Below are 19,760 nucleotides of genomic sequence, written 5' to 3' on the forward strand. Positions count from 1 at the left end.
AACTTAAACGCACCCACCCAGGTTAGAAAAAAAATTAGGCGAGTTAAGTTAGATAAGGAAGACCACAAATGAGGAAACTAGGGGGTGCTGAGGAACCGGTACCAAGGATTAGTTCCCCCGCTGCCTCAGTGGGGAGCCTTGAAGCTAACAAGTCGCCCCTCAAGGCCCCCAGAGACACTGAAAGAAAAAAATCTACAGGAACATATAGAAAGTCATCTTTATACATTAACTGGATATTAGGAAGCGTTCAACCTCACAAGGGCCTGAGAATACCTGCGCTTCCGGCAGGGAGGCAGGCAGGCAGGCAGCTGGTCTTTGTTCTCACTTAGGCGAGCTTGGTTGACTTGGAATTTTCTGACAGGTTCGGATTAGAGGAAAAGAATCAGCTCCGAAATTTTCTCCCATCAACAGATATCCATCGCCACTGTAGCGCGTGCCCAGGAAATCGACAACCTGTTTTCTGATGTGTTTTCTAACCCGCTCTTCCTGCGGAGGGCTGGATCTTAAGGAGAACCCTTTAAAGAAGCATCGATGGGATTTTTAAATTTAGCTTAAGGTAATAGACTGTCGCGTTGCTTAAAGGACTTCTCTATTATTCGTGGGAAATTTGACTTTGTTTCAAACATTTTTGTGAAGGGTATTTTGAGAGAGAGAGAAAGAGAGAGAGAGAGAGAGAAGAAAGTTAGTTTTCTTGATAATCACTCATTCACACATGCTAAAAGGCTGCTACGTTTTAAAAGTTTTTGTATAAATGCTTGCTTAGATTGAATATTTTTTTGTATCTAAAATTGCTAATGGCGTGGTTTATTTCTATTTGCTCCCAGAATGGACTGTGCTATCCACTGATAACAGGAAACCGTAGATGGGCTGTAGTCGTTGCTGCCACCTGCCTCGCAAGCTCTATGGAAGTAAGGAACTGCTTTGCACCTCGGAGTTATCCACAAACTACAGATATTTGTAAGACATCTGGGCGCTGACCAGCAAGATAAACATGGACTTGTTCGTGCGGAGAGAAGGATGCCAGAGTGCCCACTTTAGAGTGGCCTCTTCTCTCGGCCCAACTGCCGGTCGATGGTTAAACACCGGAGATTATGATATCATCGATAGAAATCAACGCTAACCTTTCTGATCTCTACCCCTTAGTTACCTTCTCGAGAACAACGCGATGTATAAGAGTACGAGAATCAGCTTGTTCTCTAGTCGGCGAGATAAAAGGCGACTGCTCCGCCGCAACCACTGCCCACATTTTTAGGTTTAGCTTCTGGATCAGGGACCCGGCTGCAGCGAAGGCTGGCGGGTGGACTCCGGCGGCGCAGTAGCGCTAAAGGGAAGCTTCCACTGGGCTGAGGAGGAGGGCGCTCAGCCCTAGTGCTCCGGCCAATCGGCGTGCACACCGCCTGAAAACCAACCAATCAGAGGACGCAGAGCTCGGGGTGGGGGTGGGTGGTGGATAATACTAGGAAGGGGAGCTCAGGTCCCCGACTGCAGTGAGTGTCTCTGCGCCGAAAGCAAGCAGGGTGCGCCTGAGGCGGAGTCCTGGGTCCGGGCCGGACCTTTTCCGTCCTCTTTGGACCAGAAGTGGGAAGTGAAGTGAGGCGATCCAGGGTGCAGAGGACCGAACAGAACTTTGCAGAATTTGGAATGTACGGGGTGAGGTTGCTGAGGCCTTGACTCGCCTCCGGCCTCTGTCCCCCGGTCGCCATCCAGTGGGCTCCCGCCTCCTGCTCTCAGACCCAATTCTGTTTGCTCCCACTGCCTGCAGCTCCGGGGGACAGATCCTGAAGCTGGCTCTCTTTTAACTGGGTTGCTAGCCTGAGCCTGGTTCTTGGTGAGTGCTGTGTTGTCGCCGCTGCTCGGGAGCCAGGGAGGGCACGGGGCGTGACTCTTCACTACGGCTTCTTTCTGTTTCTGGTTGTCTTGCCTTAAAGATGAAAATCAAGTTCCCTCAACCTTGTGCGGCTCAAGCACTACTGATACCAGACCAGCTTCTTCAGCTTCATGGCTGTGTCCCCCACTCCCTGTGTGTGTCCTATATAGAGCATCGGTTTAGGGGAACCGGAGGGACGAGAAGACCTCTCTAGAGTCTTTGTGGTGGTGTAGGTCAATGAGAGACATTTGGAAAACGAGGTTTCAAGGTCCCTTGTAATAAAAGGAAAGATAGTTGTACCTTCGACATTTTTATATTTATCATGGCCATGTTAACTGGCTGTGGAAAAGCCTGACAAGTGGCTTAAACTGGCCAGTTAGTAAGGTCAGTGGGTGACTTGTCTGGAAAGGCAGACAGGACTCAGGTTAAAGGTCAGGTGCACAGACCACTTAGAATTAGTAAAATACAAGCTTCGTTGAACTGTGGATCTCGGGTGTGGCCTGTAGAAGAAAACTGAGTAATTCAAGGGGGAAAGCTGGCCTTGCAGAAATTCTGGGCCGAGTCTCAGAGAGGGTCCCTAATTGCGACGGGTCTTTAGGCCTTTTTCTGTCTCCCTAGCGCGCGGGCAACCGAGCCGAACGACAGTCTAGTGTCATGACGGAAGGGCAGGCAGTCCCGGGAGTCGGGGACTGGGAGATCGACGTGGAAAGCCTAGACCTGGAGGAAGATAGCTGTGGGACTCCACTGCGGGCCACGCCGCCGCAGGAACCCAGTCCGGCGGCGGCCGATGGGGAGGAGGACGAGGACGAAGAAGAGGAGGATGAAGATGTGGAGGACGAGGGTGACGGCGAGGAGCCCGGCGTGTCCTCGGAGGTGCCAGGCCGGCCAGAGCAGCCCGGGGGACTGGCACCCAGGCCACCGCCTGCTGCTCAGGCGCTGCCAGCCGCCGCCGCCGCCCCTGAGCGCGGTGCCACCGCCGGTGGCGGCGCAGAGCCGCGCAAACTGAGCCGCACACCCAAGTGCGCACGCTGCCGCAACCACGGCGTGGTATCCTGTCTCAAGGGCCACAAGCGATTCTGTCGCTGGCGGGACTGCCAGTGCGCCAACTGCCTGCTGGTGGTGGAGCGCCAGCGTGTCATGGCCGCCCAGGTGGCGCTCCGGAGGCAGCAGGCCACAGAGGTGGGTGCCGACAGGCTGGGGATAGGTCTCCAGGGTGCGCGCCCAGGCAGGATGAGGGAGTCCCTTACAGCAAGGAGCTGGGCTTCCACTCACACAACCCAGTGACCCTCGATCTCAGATCGCCTGGCAGGAGAGGTTCAGACACTGTCTCGCTAGCCTGCGGGGTTCCGGAGGGAAAGCCGTGGCCTTCGATGCAGAAAGTGCTGAAAAAGTCTCCTATTCAAAAAGCATTGAGAGGCAAAGGAATTAGGTCCATTTGGGACATCGCGGAAAAGTCAATAAAAATAAATATTTTCGGGTTTAGTTTTGCAGGTGGTTGGGGAGGGAGGAAGGTGGTTGACAGAGCGGTTGATGTCCAGTCAGGATGAAGCAGCACGCGGTGCTGTCACTGTGTGTCGCCCCACCTTGATACTTAGGCAGAACTTGATGCCCATTTTCCGGATGAGACCAATATGACAGCGGAGTTAAGGGCCCCTCAGTCCAAGGCTATTGACTATGTGACCTGCCAGAGAATGCTTAGAGGTCTTAGCAGTCCCCACGGTGCGGTGCGGTGCGGTGCGGTGCGGTGCGGTGCGGTGCGGTGCGGTGCGGTGCGGTGCGGTGCGGTGCGGTGCGGTGCGGTGCGGTGCGGTGCGGTTCTGTTGTGAGAAGTCAGGATTTCTCCTAGAGAGACTTTTGAACCCTGGAGTTTATACTTCCTCTTGTTGCTTTGGGGGAAGTGATGCAGGTTTCACAGAATCTCCTCTCAGACCTGAGGTTAGGCAAAATGTTGAATTCTTTGTTATCGTTATTCCTGTGATTGTTTGATTGTTTTCCCTGGCCGAGGTGGCCTTTAGGCAAGTGCTCTGCAATTGATCTTCTACCCGGGTTCCCCGGGAAAACTTTCGATTTGACTTCCCCTGCAGATAGGTGCTGGGAGGTAGTTAGGTCACCGAATATAGTGGGTGACTCCAAAGGGAACCTGCTCAAACTCACCAGACGGGCTTGGGGAACCTCAGATGGCCCTGGCTCTGGGTTCAACCTCTTTCCTAGATGGGCTAGTTGGGAGTAACCTGGCAGTGACCAGAGGACTCCCAGGCTGGTGTCCCTTAAGAGTTTTTTTTTCTGCCTTCACGTATACCACCTCCTCCAGAGAACTAGATAAATACAGAAGACCCCCCTCAAACTCTGGCACCCCATAGTGTCTACTCCACCTAGGGGAGAAACCACCCTGTATTTTTTTTTTTTTTTTTTTTTTTTTTTGGTCCTCAGAGGCAGTTAATATTCTGCCTAATGGGCATCAAGTTCTGCCTCAGTGTCAAGGTAGGGTGACAGCCTGGGCACTTTCACACTGAGGAGGCAACCATCCCCCCACCCAATCTTTCTAGGCTCTGTTCTTAAAGTCTCCTTGACTGTGGGTCTCACCTCCCTCTCTACACGTGTTCTCAGCTTCGTGAGATTAAGAGGCACTCCCGTTAATTATTTTGGAATGATTTTTTTCTCATAAGAGTTGGCAAAACAAATGCGTTAAAGGTTGGGGTGGTTTCAGAGGCTTTCTGGATGCTGCTCCTCACAGTTGTTTCTTGAATTTACAGGACAAGAAGGGGCTTTCTGGGAAACAGAACAATTTCGATCGGAAAGCAGTGTACCAGAGGCAAGTCAGGGCGCCGAGTTTGCTGGCCAAAAGCATTTTAGAAGGTAAATATAACTTCAAGTTGTCCTTTGGCTTTTAAAAACCGAGTTGAGAGATACTTAATATTTCCATGCATGATCTATATATTAGCCCAGGAAGGAGCAAATTTTCATTAGAAGTTTTCCTTGGGGCAAAAAACTCACAGAGATTTTGGCCACTAAGACAGTATTATCCTCCGCTGTTACACCTGGTGAAATTTACCCAAGTGTGAGCGACATAGAAAAATTCACTGTCAAGTGATCCTGGAACACCCCCCCCTCCCCCGCCCCCGCAACTCTCTTAGTTATTGAAGGAGTTTAATGGGCAGAGTAAACTAAGTAAGGTTATAGCTACTGTGACCAAGCGTCTCCTCTAGCCTCAGGTTTCACTCTTTAGCGTGCTTTTCCTCTTTGGAAGTTTAGCCGGTTGTTACCTCTCCACACTTCTACCTTATGGCTTCTGTCAGTCAAGGCTGCAGACTGGGAGAGGCTTTGGACCAAACAAGCAAACTGCTTGCTGCTAGTTAACTTCTCCCCTTGCCTTCATTTCCCACAAGCCCTAGAGACACGCTCATTTTTCTTAAAATAGTGACGATTTTCTAAAGCATGGAGTTTATTTATCGATGGGCTAAGCACTGCACTGGCCATTGTCATTTTTCCTTTCCCTTTATCTAAAGTGAAGCTACATCCACTTTGATCTGCTTTAAACTACCCCTTCCTACAGCTCAGCTTAGAGAAAGAAGGGCTTAGCGGTCAGTTGAGGATTTCTTTTTCTTTTCTTCCTTTCCTGTGAGTCTTCTGAGTTTAGCTGATCCGGGACAGGTTTAAAGTGTGTGTCTCAGCCTGTGCTGTGCACTTCTGACCTTAGAAAGAGTTCCTGAGGACTCAAAAGTGAGTTTGGTTACAAAGCCTGCAAACATCTACAGGCATAGGAACCTCATTGATGAACTGAGATTTTTGCCAAAGCAAGTTGAGACACTCCACGTCTCAATGGAAAAGTCAACTCAAGTAAATAACTTTTTGCCAAACACTTAGCCTAGTGGAAACAATCATTTTCCACTTTTATTCTATTTGCAAATGAGCATAATGGGCTTGCCACTGGGTAAACACAAGCTCTACTCTAGCTTCTTCAGAAAAATCTGCTACCTGTGGGTGAGTGTTTGGGAGCAGAGAAGTACTGTAAACATTCTATTTATGTTGTATTAGATTTTGGCTTTTGATTTTGCCTCTGTTCGTGGACTGTGCATGGTTCCATCTGCATCCCCGCGACCTGCTTGTTCAGCCCTTTAGGTGTTTGGCCATTGTGAATGAACTTGGGGAAAGAATGCTGGAGACCTGTTGTTGCCAGTGACCTGGAGGGGTCTTCCCCTCCACCCCCACTGTTTTGCCTTGCTTTGTTTGTTCTGGAGGTCAAGAGGAAGCCAGGCTAAATTGTTAGTTTCCCTGTGTGGCTGTGTGTTTGGGCTAGTTAACTTTCTCTTCACTTCGCTATATCCTCAAGTCTTTTCTTCTTTTTTTTCCCCCTCTTTCCTAATCTCCTTTAACTTTCTTTTTCTTTTTCTCCTAGTTCTCCTTGGATTATTCTACAGCTGTAACAATGTGTACATAATGAGACATCTTTAGAAAATAAAAGTGGCGTCAGCTGTAGGTATAGATATCTTTTATAATAATCCAAAAAAAAAAAAAAGGTAAAAAAGATGATACGGGCAATGAAGTAAGGTGGACAGATTTGTCTCTCGATATCTATGATCTGGGAAGAATACTCAAGTCTCAGTTGGTATAATATACTTGCTGAAGCAAACAAGCAGAAATACCGATACCAACAAAACCAATGGCTGCCGGAAGCTACCATATGGGAACTATTCCTCAAAGGGAAACTAGAGTAAATCAAATCTGTATCGCTCTCTGTCTTAAAATACCAGTGACAGGAATTGTAACTGATCATCCTGCTTTGTGATGATACTTTTGTCTTCTGGGTTTCCACATTTTTTTCTTGTCAGGATGTTAATCTGTTTTCTTTCCACCACTTGCTTGTTGTAGGTTATCGCCCAATGACGGCAGAGACTTACCTAGGAGGGACCCTTCCTCTACCTCCGCCTGTCAGTGACAGGATGAGGAAGAGAAGAGCCTTTGCTGACAAGGAGTTGGAGAACATTATGCTGGAGAGAGAATATAAAGAGAGGGAGATGTTAGAAACATCTCAAGCTGCTGCCTTATTCCTGCCCAACCGTATGGTGCCTGGACCCGAGTACAGTTCCTACAAAGGTACCTACAGCCCCACTGCAGGAGAGCTGCCGAGCAAGGACTTCTGTAACTTTTTACCTACCTGCCTTGATCTCACCATGCAGTATTCAGGGTCTGGGAATATGGAACTTATTTCTTCTAACGTCAGTGTGGCCACAACTTACAGACAATATCCCCTGTCCTCACGATTTTTAGTTTGGCCCAAGTGCGGTCCCATTAGTGACACCCTTCTCTACCAGCAATATCTGTTAAATGCTACCACTTCTGTCCAAGCTCTGAAGCCGGGGACCGGCTGGGACTTGAAAGGAACCCGAGTTCAGGATGGGCTTAGCGCAGAGCAAGACATGATGCCACCCAAACTGGAAGGCTCTCTGGTGCTGCCCCATCTGCCAGAGGTCCCAGCCTCGAGAACAGACCTTCAGGTTCACCAGGTGGTTCCAGAGAGGTCTGCCTTCTCCCCACCCGGTCGGAATTTCTCTCCCATTGTTGATATGGACTGCCTGGCAGCTCAAGGGCACGTCTTAACCAAGCTCAGCAAAGAAAACACTAGACCTTCTCTGCCACTTAAAACTAATCCATTCCACTCAGTATTCCAGCAGACGCTCAGCGACAAATCAGGCCCTGAGTTGAACGCACCATTTGTCAAAGAAGCCTTTGAAGAGACCCCAAAGAAACACAGAGAGTGTTTGGTCAAGGAGAGCCAGAAGTACACATTTACAATAGACAGATGCGCAAAAGACCTCTTTGTAGCCAAACAAGTTGGAACGAAACTTTCGGCGAATGAGCCACTGTCGTTCTCTGTCGAATCTATTCTTAAGAGGCCTTCATCTGCCGTCACTCACGTCTCTCAGTAAAGGGCTGCTTACAAGGGAAGCTGGATTTTCTCCAGTCTCTGAGGGTTCTTGGCAGTTGCCTTTTTTTTTTTTAAAGTTAAGATGTATGTATAAAGAAATTTCTAATGTAAATGACCGATTCTTAAAATCCTATGTATTTCCTTTGCATGTATCTTTTCTATCACACGAGTATATTTAAAGATAGAAACTACTTACTGTGCAAATTGTAAGGGTCTGTGCTTTACACAGCATTCCAAAAAGCAATAAAAATAACACCGTCTTCTAAAGACCCAGTATTTGTTGAAGGAAACAGCTGTCTCTGGCTAGATGAAAAAGCTTGCGTCTTAGAACTTCGCTCTTTATTTTTCTAGGAGTCTATGTACTTTCAAGGACTCTTAATGGCCCTTGTGAGCACAAGAGAATACCTCTGAGCTTATAATGACTTTTGTTTTATAGTTTTAAAAATTTGTAAGTAGTATGAGGAAAATCTAAGGTCTCACACACACATGCTGGGTGAATGTCCTTACTCTAATGACATATATATACACACACACACACAAACACACACACACGTATATATATATATGTATATATACATACACACATATATATGTATATATGTATATGTGTATATATATATATATATATATGTGTGTGTGTGTGTGTGTGTGTGTGTGTGTATTTAACTTTTCAAGATGGAGGCAAAGGGAGCTTGGGGATAGAGTTAGGACTGTTTATATATTGATAGGCCTTGAATATTAATATGGTTTGACAAAGTTGAAATAATTAAAAGGTAAACCAGGTACAAAATTATGTCCTTTTGATAGTATATTTGGGGATGGATGACTGTGAACATCTGGGCCCATTTCTTCCTCAGGGCAGGCTCTGTATGTTAAGTTTTAAGCTTCCATTCTAGGAAAAGGACATACCTTTGAACGTTTCTAGTTATTTAATAGAACATACCATACCTTTAGCTTGCTGGTGATCACAAATAAGTCCCCCTTGTTGGGTGAAATCTATTTAGCCCATGATGGTGTCAAATCCCCACCCCCTGCCCCCACTCTTGAGTTAGTTCACTATTCCTGAAGGCTTGGTGACAGCAGTCATTTAAATGACTCTCACCTGATCCCTAACTACTAGTTTATTCCTCTCATGGGTGTACCTGTCTCAAAGGCTGTTAGCGTAATTTTCTTCTGAGATTAAAAAACAAAACATTGACTATTCAAATGTTATCAACTGACACTTGCTGAAGCCTGTGAATATTAATCACAGAATGCAGGCTGCTTCTCTCCCCTACCTTCTGTAAATTCTTTGCCACCATCTTATTTTGCTTAATGAAATATTAAGTGTTACTTGAGATGTTTGATAAAACGTGTGAAGAATCTAACCTATGGTCACCTGTGGGCTGGGGATGATTTGAGTGTCTGCTTAGCATGAACAAAGCCCTTGGTCTGAGCCCCTGCTACATAAGCCAGGTTGTTCCTGTAATCTCAGGACTGGGAGAGAGAAGCAGGAGGATGGTGTTTTTAAAGCCACCCTGGGCGATGACGAGGACCCTGTCTCAAAGCAAAGTCACAGGAGATGAGCATAGCACCCTTTCTTCAGTTGTGGACTCCCAGTCAAGTTCAAGGTTTGGAGCTAGTAAGATGGCTTAGTGGGCGAAGGTGCTTGATGCGATTCCTGATGACCCCAGTTTGACTCCCAGGATCTGTCTATTAGAAGGAGAAAACCAACTCCTGCAAGTTGTCCTCTGACCTCTACATGTGTGCTGGGGTGCAAGTAGATGAACACACACACACACACACACACACACACACACACACACACAGAGAGAGAGAGAGAGAGAGAGAGAGAGAGAGAGAGAGAGAGAGAGAGAGAAATGTAACAAAACCTTTGAACATCTAAGATAACAAAGTCATCTCACTACAGAAGGCAAGGGTTCAGGTATTTGACCTAAAGGGCTGCCATGGGAGTAAGTCTGGCTATCAAGCCCATTTGGGGCTTGTGGAAAGTGACAGGGGTTTCAACAGCATAAAGGGTTTCTTGCTTGCTCTTGAAAACACTTAAACATGTTGGAGAATGCCTGCGCTATAGACTCCTAGCTCCTGTAAGCCTCCAGAGATTCTCAGGCTTGCTGCTTAAAATTAGCATCAGTTTCAAAAACCCAAGCCCGAACGTAGGTTGATTTTCAGTTTGTACTTGTAAAATAATACTTGGTTTTGTGGAATCAGACTTACTGTTACTCTTGCAAAAGCCAGAGCGAATGGAAGCCTGCCAGCGCCACGGAACTGAAAACAGGCAGAGATTTCAATACCTGTTGAGGATTATCATTAAGTGGAAAAGGTGTTTTCCAGCCAAGTCTGCCCCTGTGTTAGGTCTGCCTTCCGTCACCTGGCCTTTGTCTATGCACTGACTCATGTTTTGTTTTCCTATTGACAACTTGCCTTCTGTCTAAAACCTCAAATGTGAACTGCACACTGAATCAACTCATTAGAGACAAACGGTATCCAAAGGTCTCAGTGAGAAGGGGTTCTTAATCCAAAGATGGATATCTTTTCCTTCCCCCCTCACCAGCATCCTCTCTCCAGGCTACCATGTAGAGCAGGCTGTACAGCATGGGGCTGTACATGAACTTCTGATCCTTCTGCCTTCACTCCTGAAAGCTGGGATTACAGGCATGTGCCACCATGCCTGGGGTTATGCCATGCTGTCGAAGGAATGCAGGATACCTTAGATAAGCTCTACCAACTGTGGAAAATCTTAATTTTGAATACTCATATTCGTCGATTATTTCCCCTTTTGTGTCCAGTGACCGTATTGGGACATCTTCTTTGTCCTGTCTCTGGATCATTTTAATCCTATTAAGTGAATCCAGTTGGCTGTGGCTCTTAGTGTTTTTTTTTTTTTTTTTTTCTCACAATACGACTGACTGGAATTTTATTGTCCTTGAATGTTTATGAGGGTGAGGGCTTTTCCTGGCAAATTTATTAGTTCTGCTATAATGATGAGTTCTTAGAATTTCAACCTACCAAATCTAGCATCAGCCACGTAATCAGAGCTCTGCTCTTGGCCAGCTATTTGCTTTGTAAAATCACCGAGCTTCCCCTGAAAGCTCCAAAGAACTCCATTTTTGACATATTAAAGCCAAACTCCCAATTCACTTTGATCAACTTTGTTCAAGGTAATGGATAGATTTGACTTGAATCACTTCTTGAGAACTTAACGACTAATAAAACATTTGCCTTTTTCCCCCCTCTCAGTTTAACTCACAATGCAATAATGCAGTTTTAATGAGTCGCTCTCCTCCCATGTCAAATGATCAAGTGTTATTTATTTTTTTGCTCTATTTACAGTTTTCTAAAGCTGACAACAGTGTTTCTCAAACTTTAATGGACAATTGAATTCCCTGCACCCTTAGTAAAATGCAGACTCTGATCCCACTGATCTGGGTGGGCCCACGGTTTTTAACAAGTTCCCAGATGTTGATGCTACTGGCTTCAGACCGTGCTTTCAGTAGCAAATGATTACATTTCCATTACTTTTAATGCACATTTAATGCAATGTGATGTGGATTGTGGATACTAATGCAATGATAATATTATTAGCATGAATAATTTTATATACATTAATATCGAAAAAAATTTCCCTTACTGCTAACCTCTTGGCAGCTTGAGCAGGTTAGGATCTGAGCAAAGGCCACAAAAGCTGCATTAGTCTCTTCTGAGGTTGGTGCCGCTGATGGTATAAGTCCCAGAGGTTCCATTTCTTGACATCCCCACCAGCTTAACACCATCACACTGTTTCTGCTCTGTGATGCTTTGACAGACACACTCAGACTGTATCTGAGCTTTGTGCACATATCTCTCCAAAATGCTCCTTGCCACTTGTTTGGGTATTGGTTATAGACATCCCCCTCTCTTCACTCACCGATCATCAGCACCACCAACCTTATCTACCCACTTCTTTCTTTGGAAACTGCATTTTCTCAGACATCCCTCCCACGCTGTACCTCCCTCAGCATGTGTAGTATTTCCGCTCAATATTGTCATCACCCGTAGAGGCTCCAATATCTGTTATACACTTTTCAGCGTGTGTCTGAGTGTGTTATCAGTCGTTTGAACCTAAAAGCTGAATTCCAATTGTGTAAGGAAAGGCTGCAACTTGTATTAGGAAATGTTCCAGCAGTCCTGAAGCAGAGTCTCTGAGGTGCTAAAGGGAAAAGAAACGGCTGAAGGTCAGGATGAAGAAATCAGAATCCACAATTCCCTGTAGAATAATAAAGACATCACTTAATGTCAAGGCTGTGTTTTCAATTGAGACAAGAATTATTACAACCCACCGATTTCATGAATTTTGGATCTAGTTCTTTATTTCTATTCTAGGGTTAGTGCTGCAGCTAATTTCCAAAACTGGAGCCCAGTCTGTGGGGCTCATCATTTCTAAAATGGCTGGACTCTTCATCCTATAAACTTGGGCCAGTGGTGCCTGCTGATATTTATTTTTGTTATGATATTAAGCTTTTTCACCTGCTTTGTTCTTTTGGCTTCAAAATGTTTGTTTTGTTCAGATACATTTAGGACACACTAGACAGAGACACCTGGAAATGGGTAGGCAAGATGTAGTGCTAACTGTGCAATAGCAATGAGTGCATGCATTTAGAGCCTTCCAGTTTAGAGAGCATAGCTGCATTTATTGTCTCTGGCATATGACTGGAAAGGAACATTATTGCTGGCCATGGGATCATGTAACAGGCATCCTTAGTTGGGGAACTAAGCATGTCATTTATGATATCTGATGAGCCTGAAAATGAGTCCCTATTTCAGACCTGGGGTGGAAAGCATGCCTCAGTTAAGATGTAAGAGGAAGACCTGGCATTTGAGGATGAGACTATTCTTATCTACTTTATCACTGATTACCATTACCTTAGAGGACAGAACTAGCAGAATAGAGATTTCCTAGTGCTAAATTCTCTAGTAACACAGACCACCTTCCTAGAAACACCTTGCCCACTGTATCTGCCCAGCCTGTGATTAGTGATTGAGAGTCTGTAGTCTCTGCACACAGGTTGGCTCTTGACAGGAAGGAGAGGAGTGGGAAGAAGTCCCTAAACACTTTACCTACCAAAGATCCACCAACCTGATAAGTTATTTTCCTTTAAACCTCTCACTTAACATGTATGCATTTATTAATTTTCTTTGTTTTGAGGTCAATTCAAAGACCACATTATATATTTACATTTAAGGACTGCAATCAAAATTTAAATCATTGCTGAAGATAGGCAAGGGGAAGGGGTCACTTCAGATTTACCAACTGGATGGAAAATTATGTTTATTATTATAGTTAGAGTAACAAAGAGAATTGGAGAAGTGACTTCATCTACTCTAGTTAGAACTACCACACTTAAGACAGCATGCTGGCAAGCACCGAGCTATCATAAAACCAAGTGGTCACTGCTTGATGCTATTAAGTAGCATGGGAGGAGGCTTTCCGATCTCTCAGTTTTCATCACATTGTTTACACAGGATATTATCACAAGAAGGTGCCTGAGATGTAAACTAATGTATTTACTCCTTGATACAGCTATTACCAGGGTACCAAGAAGGTGGCACAGGAAAGCTATAGCCCAGCCTAGCAAGGCAGTTATGAAAAGTCTTTCAATATAAAGGGTTCCTGACAGCATACATCAGCTGATATGAGACCCCCAACACATACAGCAGAGGACTGCTGGGTCTGGGTTTAGTCAGAGAAAATGCACCTAACCCTCAAGAGACTGGAGGCCCTAGGGAGTTTAGAGGTCTGGTGGGATGGGGGTTGGGAGCATCCTCATGGAGACAGGGGTGTAGGGAGGAGGTATGGGACGTGGAGCAGTTGGAAGGTGGACCAAGAGGGGAATAAAATCTAGAGTGTAAAATAAAAAAAAAAAGAAAACAACCCCCCCCCAACCAACCAACCAACCAACCAACAACAACAACAACGATGCCATGGAGGTTTGGTAGCTGTTTGAATACCTAGCTTCGAAAACATCAATTTATCAATATTAATTTCATGGAAGGTCTTTTGTTTCCTGCCCTCAGATCTTCTTGTCTTTATCTATATTCTAATTGGCAGGTGAAGGGTAAACATTATTTATCAAACTGTGGCTAGTATTGTTAGGAGGTGTGGCTGCTATTGTGGGGTTGGTTGGACGAGCCAAAAACTCTCAATCACAGGGCAAGTTTTTGTTTTGTTTGTGTTTTGTTGCTGTAGTTGTTGTTGAAACAGTTTCTCACTATGTAGGCCTGGCTGTCCTGGAACTCACTATGTAAATTAGACTGGCCTCAAATTCAGAAGAGATTCACCTGCCTCTGCCTTCCAAGTGCTGGGGTTAAAGATATCCATCACTACTACGTCCAGCTCAAAGGGCAAATCTTATGTCAGATATGAAAAACAACTTTCCCCCAGTTATGAAGCAATTTGTTGAAAGAGAGTTCACTTGATGTTAGTTTTCTGTGAAGCCGATCTGAGTAGTCACGGGGGACTGCACAGCTCCAAAGGGAACACAAGAATAAGTCAAGATTGTGAGCAATTGCTAATGCAAACTTGGATTCCGTTTAGAGCATGGAGATCAAAGGAGACTCTAGCTACAACCCCTCCCTTGCGTCAGATCAGATATGGCCGTCAGGGAGAAGCTTTGAGCAGTGCGCGGTAAATGTAGTTATTGATGGGTTTGGCAATGAGGGTGGTGAGAGAACTTCTAAGTTTTGTCGAATCATGAGCTTCAGGAGGTTGCAGATGTGGGCCCTGAGCAGAGCTATCTCAAGGGAGAAAGCTTATTTCATATAGAGGAAGTGTTGTCATCTTGAGACGGGGAGCTAAGTTCCTTGGAGTCTCAGGATGAAACTAAGATTGGCTAAGAAGAGGACATGGAGGGGTCAGAGAGACTCAAGGAAAGGATGGCCACCTTTAAGTTTGGCTTGTCTGTGCATGAAAGCTTATTTGGTGGTCTTTACCACCAGGAGCAAGGAATGGGGATACCCTATAGTACACACTGGACTGCATTGACCAGCAGAGGCTGCTCCAGCCAGAGTCCTACCACACACTCTGGCACACGAGCAGCATGGAGAAGTGGTAGCTGAAGCCAGCTGGCTTCAGCTACTTTATTGGGGAGGCTCAGGCAGGAGGACTGTCATGAGTTTTAGGGCAGCCTGGGCTAGAGAGTAAGACTTAAAAAAAAGAAAACCAGAAAAAGTGTTAATTGAATAAGAATTCTTTCCAGCTCTGGTAATTCATAATTTTATGACAACTGTCCATAAGAAGGATTAGATGATTAGCAATTTTTAGAATATTTTAGAATCAATTAAAAATTTTGTCTTTAGAGCATTCTGGCTTTATAGATAATATTTAAGATAAACATAATGTTTTGAAATGCTTATATACAATCAAGCGAATTAACGTTATATCCTGATATAGATCTTACATTTATGTGGAATCTAGAACTATATCAAATATATACAAATAGAGACTGGGCAGGTCAGTTCAGGGGTTAGAGCTGTAAAGCATGTGAGATAAAATGAAAAACTGAAAGTTGCAAATGTACAGTAATCATGGCTAATACTATCTACTGCAGATCAGAAATTTGCTGAGAGTAGTTTTAGGCACTCATGGTTTAGTAGAGGGCATAGAGAAACCACTCACTTAAGATAGGGAGCCAAGCATCATTGTGAATAAGAACATTGCACCTCTGCTGTAGGTATGTGTAACTGAATAATACTTCCCTCCCCAAGTGCCTCGATGGACAAATCCTTATTACATTTGCTAATTTTTTCTATAAAGATATCGTTTGGGGTTTAGTAGTATGGAACACACACACACACACACACACACACACACACACACATACACAATCCACCGGTTTGCTTTAGAATAAAATTAATGTTATCTATGAATTCTTAGGATTGATTAGATTAAAGTAATTTTTAATATAATAAACACTGAATTCTGAAAATTGTTCTCTTGGCTTCAACAACTTAATAGCTGATCAATTTTGATTGAGAAATCAGACACTATGGCTTAAGTTAATATAGATTTAATTGATATTTATTAAGGTAAAATATGACTCTATTCAAGTTTAGTAAGGTTGAACTTTGGTTTTATTTGCAGTTTAGTCATATCCGCAAATCTGATTCTTTACGGACTGTTGTAAACAGTCTGTTTACACTGCTGTCAATGAGTCCCATAAACGTTTATTAAGCATCTTCTATAGGCAGGACAGTGCTGGGCTCTGAGAGGGATCATCAGGTAAGACATGGCTTACAAAGGTGTACAGTCTGGGGCCTGGTGAGATGGCTTCATTGATAGAGTATTGGCATACAGTCATGAGGACCTGAGCTGAATCTCCAGCACCCACGGCACGTGTTAGAGTTGGTGTTTCTAATCCCAGCACTGGGGAACCTGGGCAGATTCCAGGAGTCTACTGACCAGCCAGCCAGCCTAGCCTAATTGGCAAAATTCAGGTCCCAGCGAGAGATCCTGTCTCAAAAACAAAGAACTGCTCATGAGGAACGATACAGAAACTTTTCTTCTGGCTTGTATACACACACGTGCACACCGATCCCCAAGCAAAAAAAGTTTAGCATGTCACATTGATTACATTTCTTTCCACTTGCTCTCTAAACATAGGCAACCATTTTCCTCTGCGTGTCACTTGATAACAGTCTACCATTATTTACTGTTACTTTAGGTATAGATTACAGGACTCAGCTTTCTTTCCATTTCCTCTACACTTTTCTTTCTTTCTTTCTTTCTTTCTTTCTTTCTTTCTTTCTTTCTTTCTTTCTTTCTTTCTTTCTTTCTTTCTTTCTTTCTAATGAACAGGGCTTTAAAAATGAGACCTGTAGGTTCTGGCGTTTCACATAGAGAAGTAGGGGTTTTTGCCTCAGTTTCCCCAAATTGCTATGCTATTCAAGGATGGCGACTATGATTATAAAACCAATGGAGGACAAATCACTTTTTAAGTGTGCATGTGCATGTTCACATGCAAGTACGGTAGTGTATGTGAGGTCAAAGGACACGGAGGACAAATTGGGGTGTCTTCATGTGTCAGTCAGTCCTCTCCTCCTACCTTTGAGACAAGATCTCTTGTTGTTCATTGTCGCCCATACCAAGCTGCTGTCCCTCAAGCTTCTTGGGGGAGGTTCTCTTCTATTTGCCTTTATCCAGGAAGCCATCTTCCAACCCACAGTGGTACTTTAACTCCTACACTAAAGCCACTGGGGACCCAGGGCAGTCCACACAGCAGAAGGCATTAAAAGCCTGCTGCTGCTTATGTTTTTGTATTTGCAAGATCTTAGTGGAAAACAGCTCCAAGAACTTAGCACGGTGGCCTGAGATACAGATGGAAGGCTCAAGGCAGGCAGAGAGTGGTCATGGATAGCAACAGAGCTGTGTGAATTCCAATACAATTCGGTTCAGTTTAACGAATATGTTTAAAACACATTTTAAAATTTTATGTGCATATGTGTTTTGCCTGCATGGATGCCTGTGTACCTTGTGTGTACGGTGCCCAGGGAGGCCAGGAGAGGGCACCTAATACTCTGGACTGGAAGTGACAGCTGTTAGCCACCATGTGGAGGCTGGGAACCCAATGCCCAGTCCTCTCGAAGTGCAGACAGTGCTCCTAACTGCTGAGCCATCTCTTGAACCCCCAGTTCAATGAGTATTTAGTAAGAACCCTTTATGTACCAGCTATATGCTCCAAATTAGGTTTATGTGTGACTTTGTTGTTGCTGGTTTGTTTTTTGAGACAGAGTTTCTTTGTGAAACAGCTCTGGCTATCCTGGAATTTATTCTGTAAACAAGGCTGGCATTAAATTCACAAAGATCTGCCTGCCTCCTGCCTCCCAAGAGCTGGGATTAACGGTGTATGTCATCATGCCTGACTGATTTTGTTTCTTAAGTAGAAAAAAAGTCAGAAGATAACTCCAGTCATTTAACAAACAAACACCCTACAGAATTTATTTAAATTCTAACACTGGAATAGGAAATGGGTCATATCAGCACTCAGCGGGTCTTCCGGGTACAGGCTCAGCCTGGATATGGAAAGGTGGTTCAGTGGAGGTTTGGCCACCCTACTTCCTTTCTGTCCCCTTAGCTGCTAAATGCTTTCTCTAGGGAGAGTACCAGAAACTGCCCATGGCCTTTTCGTGTTTATCCTGTTGTTGGTAGCAGAGCTTTTAGACTGGCTATGTGCCCAGGTAACAGGCCACGCCTCCTAGGTTAGTTTGCATTTGCATCAAGGTGTGGCCACTGAGGTGCAGGTGGCCAGTTGTTCATGGAACTTCAGGAAAGGCTCTCTAAAAGGACCCAAACACAGAGGATGATCAACTTTTGCTGTTTTACTTCTCTCTCTATTTCGTTCTGGAATTTGGACCTCTGTCAGCATCCTTTGACCTGGAGGTCAATAGCTATGGTTTAAAAAAGCCAGCAAGGAAAAACCAAAGGATGCTGAGTGCCTGCATACTCTGAGGATCTGCAAAGTCAGCTCTGGTGTATGTTCCTCATTCCACAGTCCTGTTTTGTAGGAGATAAGTTACTATTTACACAATAAACCACTGTCGTAGGTCCCGGTTTCAAGCAGCCGAATAATGATAAAGGGGATTCTATTGATCGTACCCACCTTTCTTGTGGTCCCCACTGGTTCCTCTGCATCCTTCTTGACCTTAAGCTTCACTACTTTCTCTGTGTGCATTCTTTTGCTTTCCATTTCTACAAATGGCTGTCCTCTGATGCCGCATACTCTTCATTCAAATCTAATTGTGTGATCTAATGGGTTCAGTTAATTCCTGTGTCTGTGCTAAGACCCTTTCTAAGTACCTGACCAATAATTAAACTCCTCTGCTTATTGCTGACCTGTGGTCTTCCCCTCAACTGTTTACTTTCCATATATTGACAGTAACTTTACCAGAAGATATGTCTGGCTTTAAGGAGATAAGTATTGGGGGGAAATTAGCCTTCTTACCAAAGAACTGTTGCTCATGTTATTACAACTTTAAATATTATAACAAATATATGCTTATTATAAAATACATTTCACATAGGTGGAAATGCTTTGTAATAAACACACGGCACTATTTTCTAGATTACAAAAAATTTTAAAGGTGAAATCTTACATCTGGGAAAAGACTATATACTATAGAGAACAGTGAGTGTCCTTTATATACTCTGAACTGCACGTACAGAAGCCAAACCCTCGTGTATCTCCCTGATCCATAGAAACACATAAGCACAGCCAGCCTTGTCTTTCTGTGCCTTGAATGGGAGCATGCACTGAAATGAGCTCTACATCTCGTTTTGTTTCACTGGCTGCTTTGTTGTGAAGAACATTTCACAGTAGTGCCTGCCTTAGTGGGTCTGCTGTGACAAAATGCTATCATCAAAGACACTGTGGGGAGGAAAATGTTGATTTCAGCTGACAACTCTCAGGTCACACTGCATCACTGAGGGAAGTCAGGGCAGGAACTCAAGGCAGGAACCTGGAGCCAAATGCTGAAGCAGAGGCTATGGAGGGATGCTGCCTACTGGCTTGCTCCTCATGGCTTGTTCAGCCTTCTTCCTTATACAACTCTGGACCACCAGCCCAGGGGTGGCACTACATGGGCTGGGTGCTCCCACATCAATAATTGACCAAGAAAATGTCCCCCAGGTCATACACAGGCCAGTCTAGTGGGGGCCATTTTTCCTCTCTTCCCAAATGACTCTAGCTTATGCCAAGTTAACAAAAAACTAGTCAAAACAATGCCTATAAGCTGTTTTAAAGTGAACGTAGACTGTAGAGGTTCTTAGGCTAATTTCAATTCAAATTTTCTTTGCAAAGATAAGAACACTGTGTCCCTTCAAGGAGTTATGAATTGCTCAATGTTTCAGGTCCCTCAATTTTTACTCTAAGGGATTTCCATGTCAGCATGCTACATAGGAATATACACATGAGCATACACTAATATATTTGAGCA

At 44.5% G+C, this 19,760-nt stretch overlaps 1 protein-coding gene and 1 long non-coding RNA gene across 4 annotated transcripts; one reads left to right on the plus strand and one right to left on the minus strand.

Annotated features, from left to right (window-relative positions):
* Positions 1-203: 203 nt before the first annotated feature.
* On the minus strand, positions 204-1,309 carry 2610016A17Rik (RIKEN cDNA 2610016A17 gene). Its single transcript, NR_045347.1, has 2 exons — positions 1,148-1,309; positions 204-515 (listed from the first exon to the last, which is right to left on the minus strand). It is a non-coding gene; the product is annotated as an RIKEN cDNA 2610016A17 gene (long non-coding RNA).
* Positions 1,310-1,463: 154 nt separating this feature from the next.
* On the plus strand, positions 1,464-8,083 carry Dmrt2 (doublesex and mab-3 related transcription factor 2). Of its 3 annotated transcripts, XM_006526983.3 has the most exons (5): positions 1,464-1,828; positions 2,486-3,046; positions 4,621-4,723; positions 6,264-6,344; positions 6,737-7,651. In XM_006526983.3, the coding sequence occupies exons 2-4, from the start codon at positions 2,522-2,524 to the stop codon at positions 6,317-6,319; spliced, it is 684 nt and encodes a 227-aa protein (XP_006527046.1). In that variant the 5' UTR covers positions 1,464-1,828; positions 2,486-2,521; the 3' UTR covers positions 6,320-6,344; positions 6,737-7,651. The 3 variants fall into 3 exon arrangements, with proteins under 3 accessions (XP_006527046.1, NP_665830.1, XP_006527045.1); NM_145831.3 differs by lacking the exon at positions 6,264-6,344 and having other exon boundaries at positions 1,481-1,828; positions 6,737-8,061; XM_006526982.3 differs by lacking the exons at positions 1,464-1,828; positions 2,486-3,046; positions 4,621-4,723 and having other exon boundaries at positions 6,737-8,083.
* The last annotated feature ends 11,677 nt before the right edge of the window (positions 8,084-19,760 follow it).

This window comes from Mus musculus, chromosome 19, assembly GCF_000001635.26.
Source record: "Mus musculus strain C57BL/6J chromosome 19, GRCm38.p6 C57BL/6J".
In the NCBI taxonomy this organism is placed as follows: Eukaryota; Metazoa; Chordata; class Mammalia; order Rodentia; family Muridae; genus Mus; species Mus musculus.

Excerpts from the sequence above, each read along its gene's own strand:
- Dmrt2 (NM_145831.3), top strand. The coding sequence starts at position 2,522 with ATGACGGAAGGGCAGGCAGTCCCGGGAGTCGGGGACTGGGAGATCGAC. Across the intron at positions 3,047-4,620 it reads GGAGGCAGCAGGCCACAGAG|GACAAGAAGGGGCTTTCTGG; the intron begins GTGGGTGCCGAC and ends TTGAATTTACAG. Across the intron at positions 4,724-6,736 it reads GGCCAAAAGCATTTTAGAAG|GTTATCGCCCAATGACGGCA; the intron begins GTAAATATAACT and ends TGCTTGTTGTAG.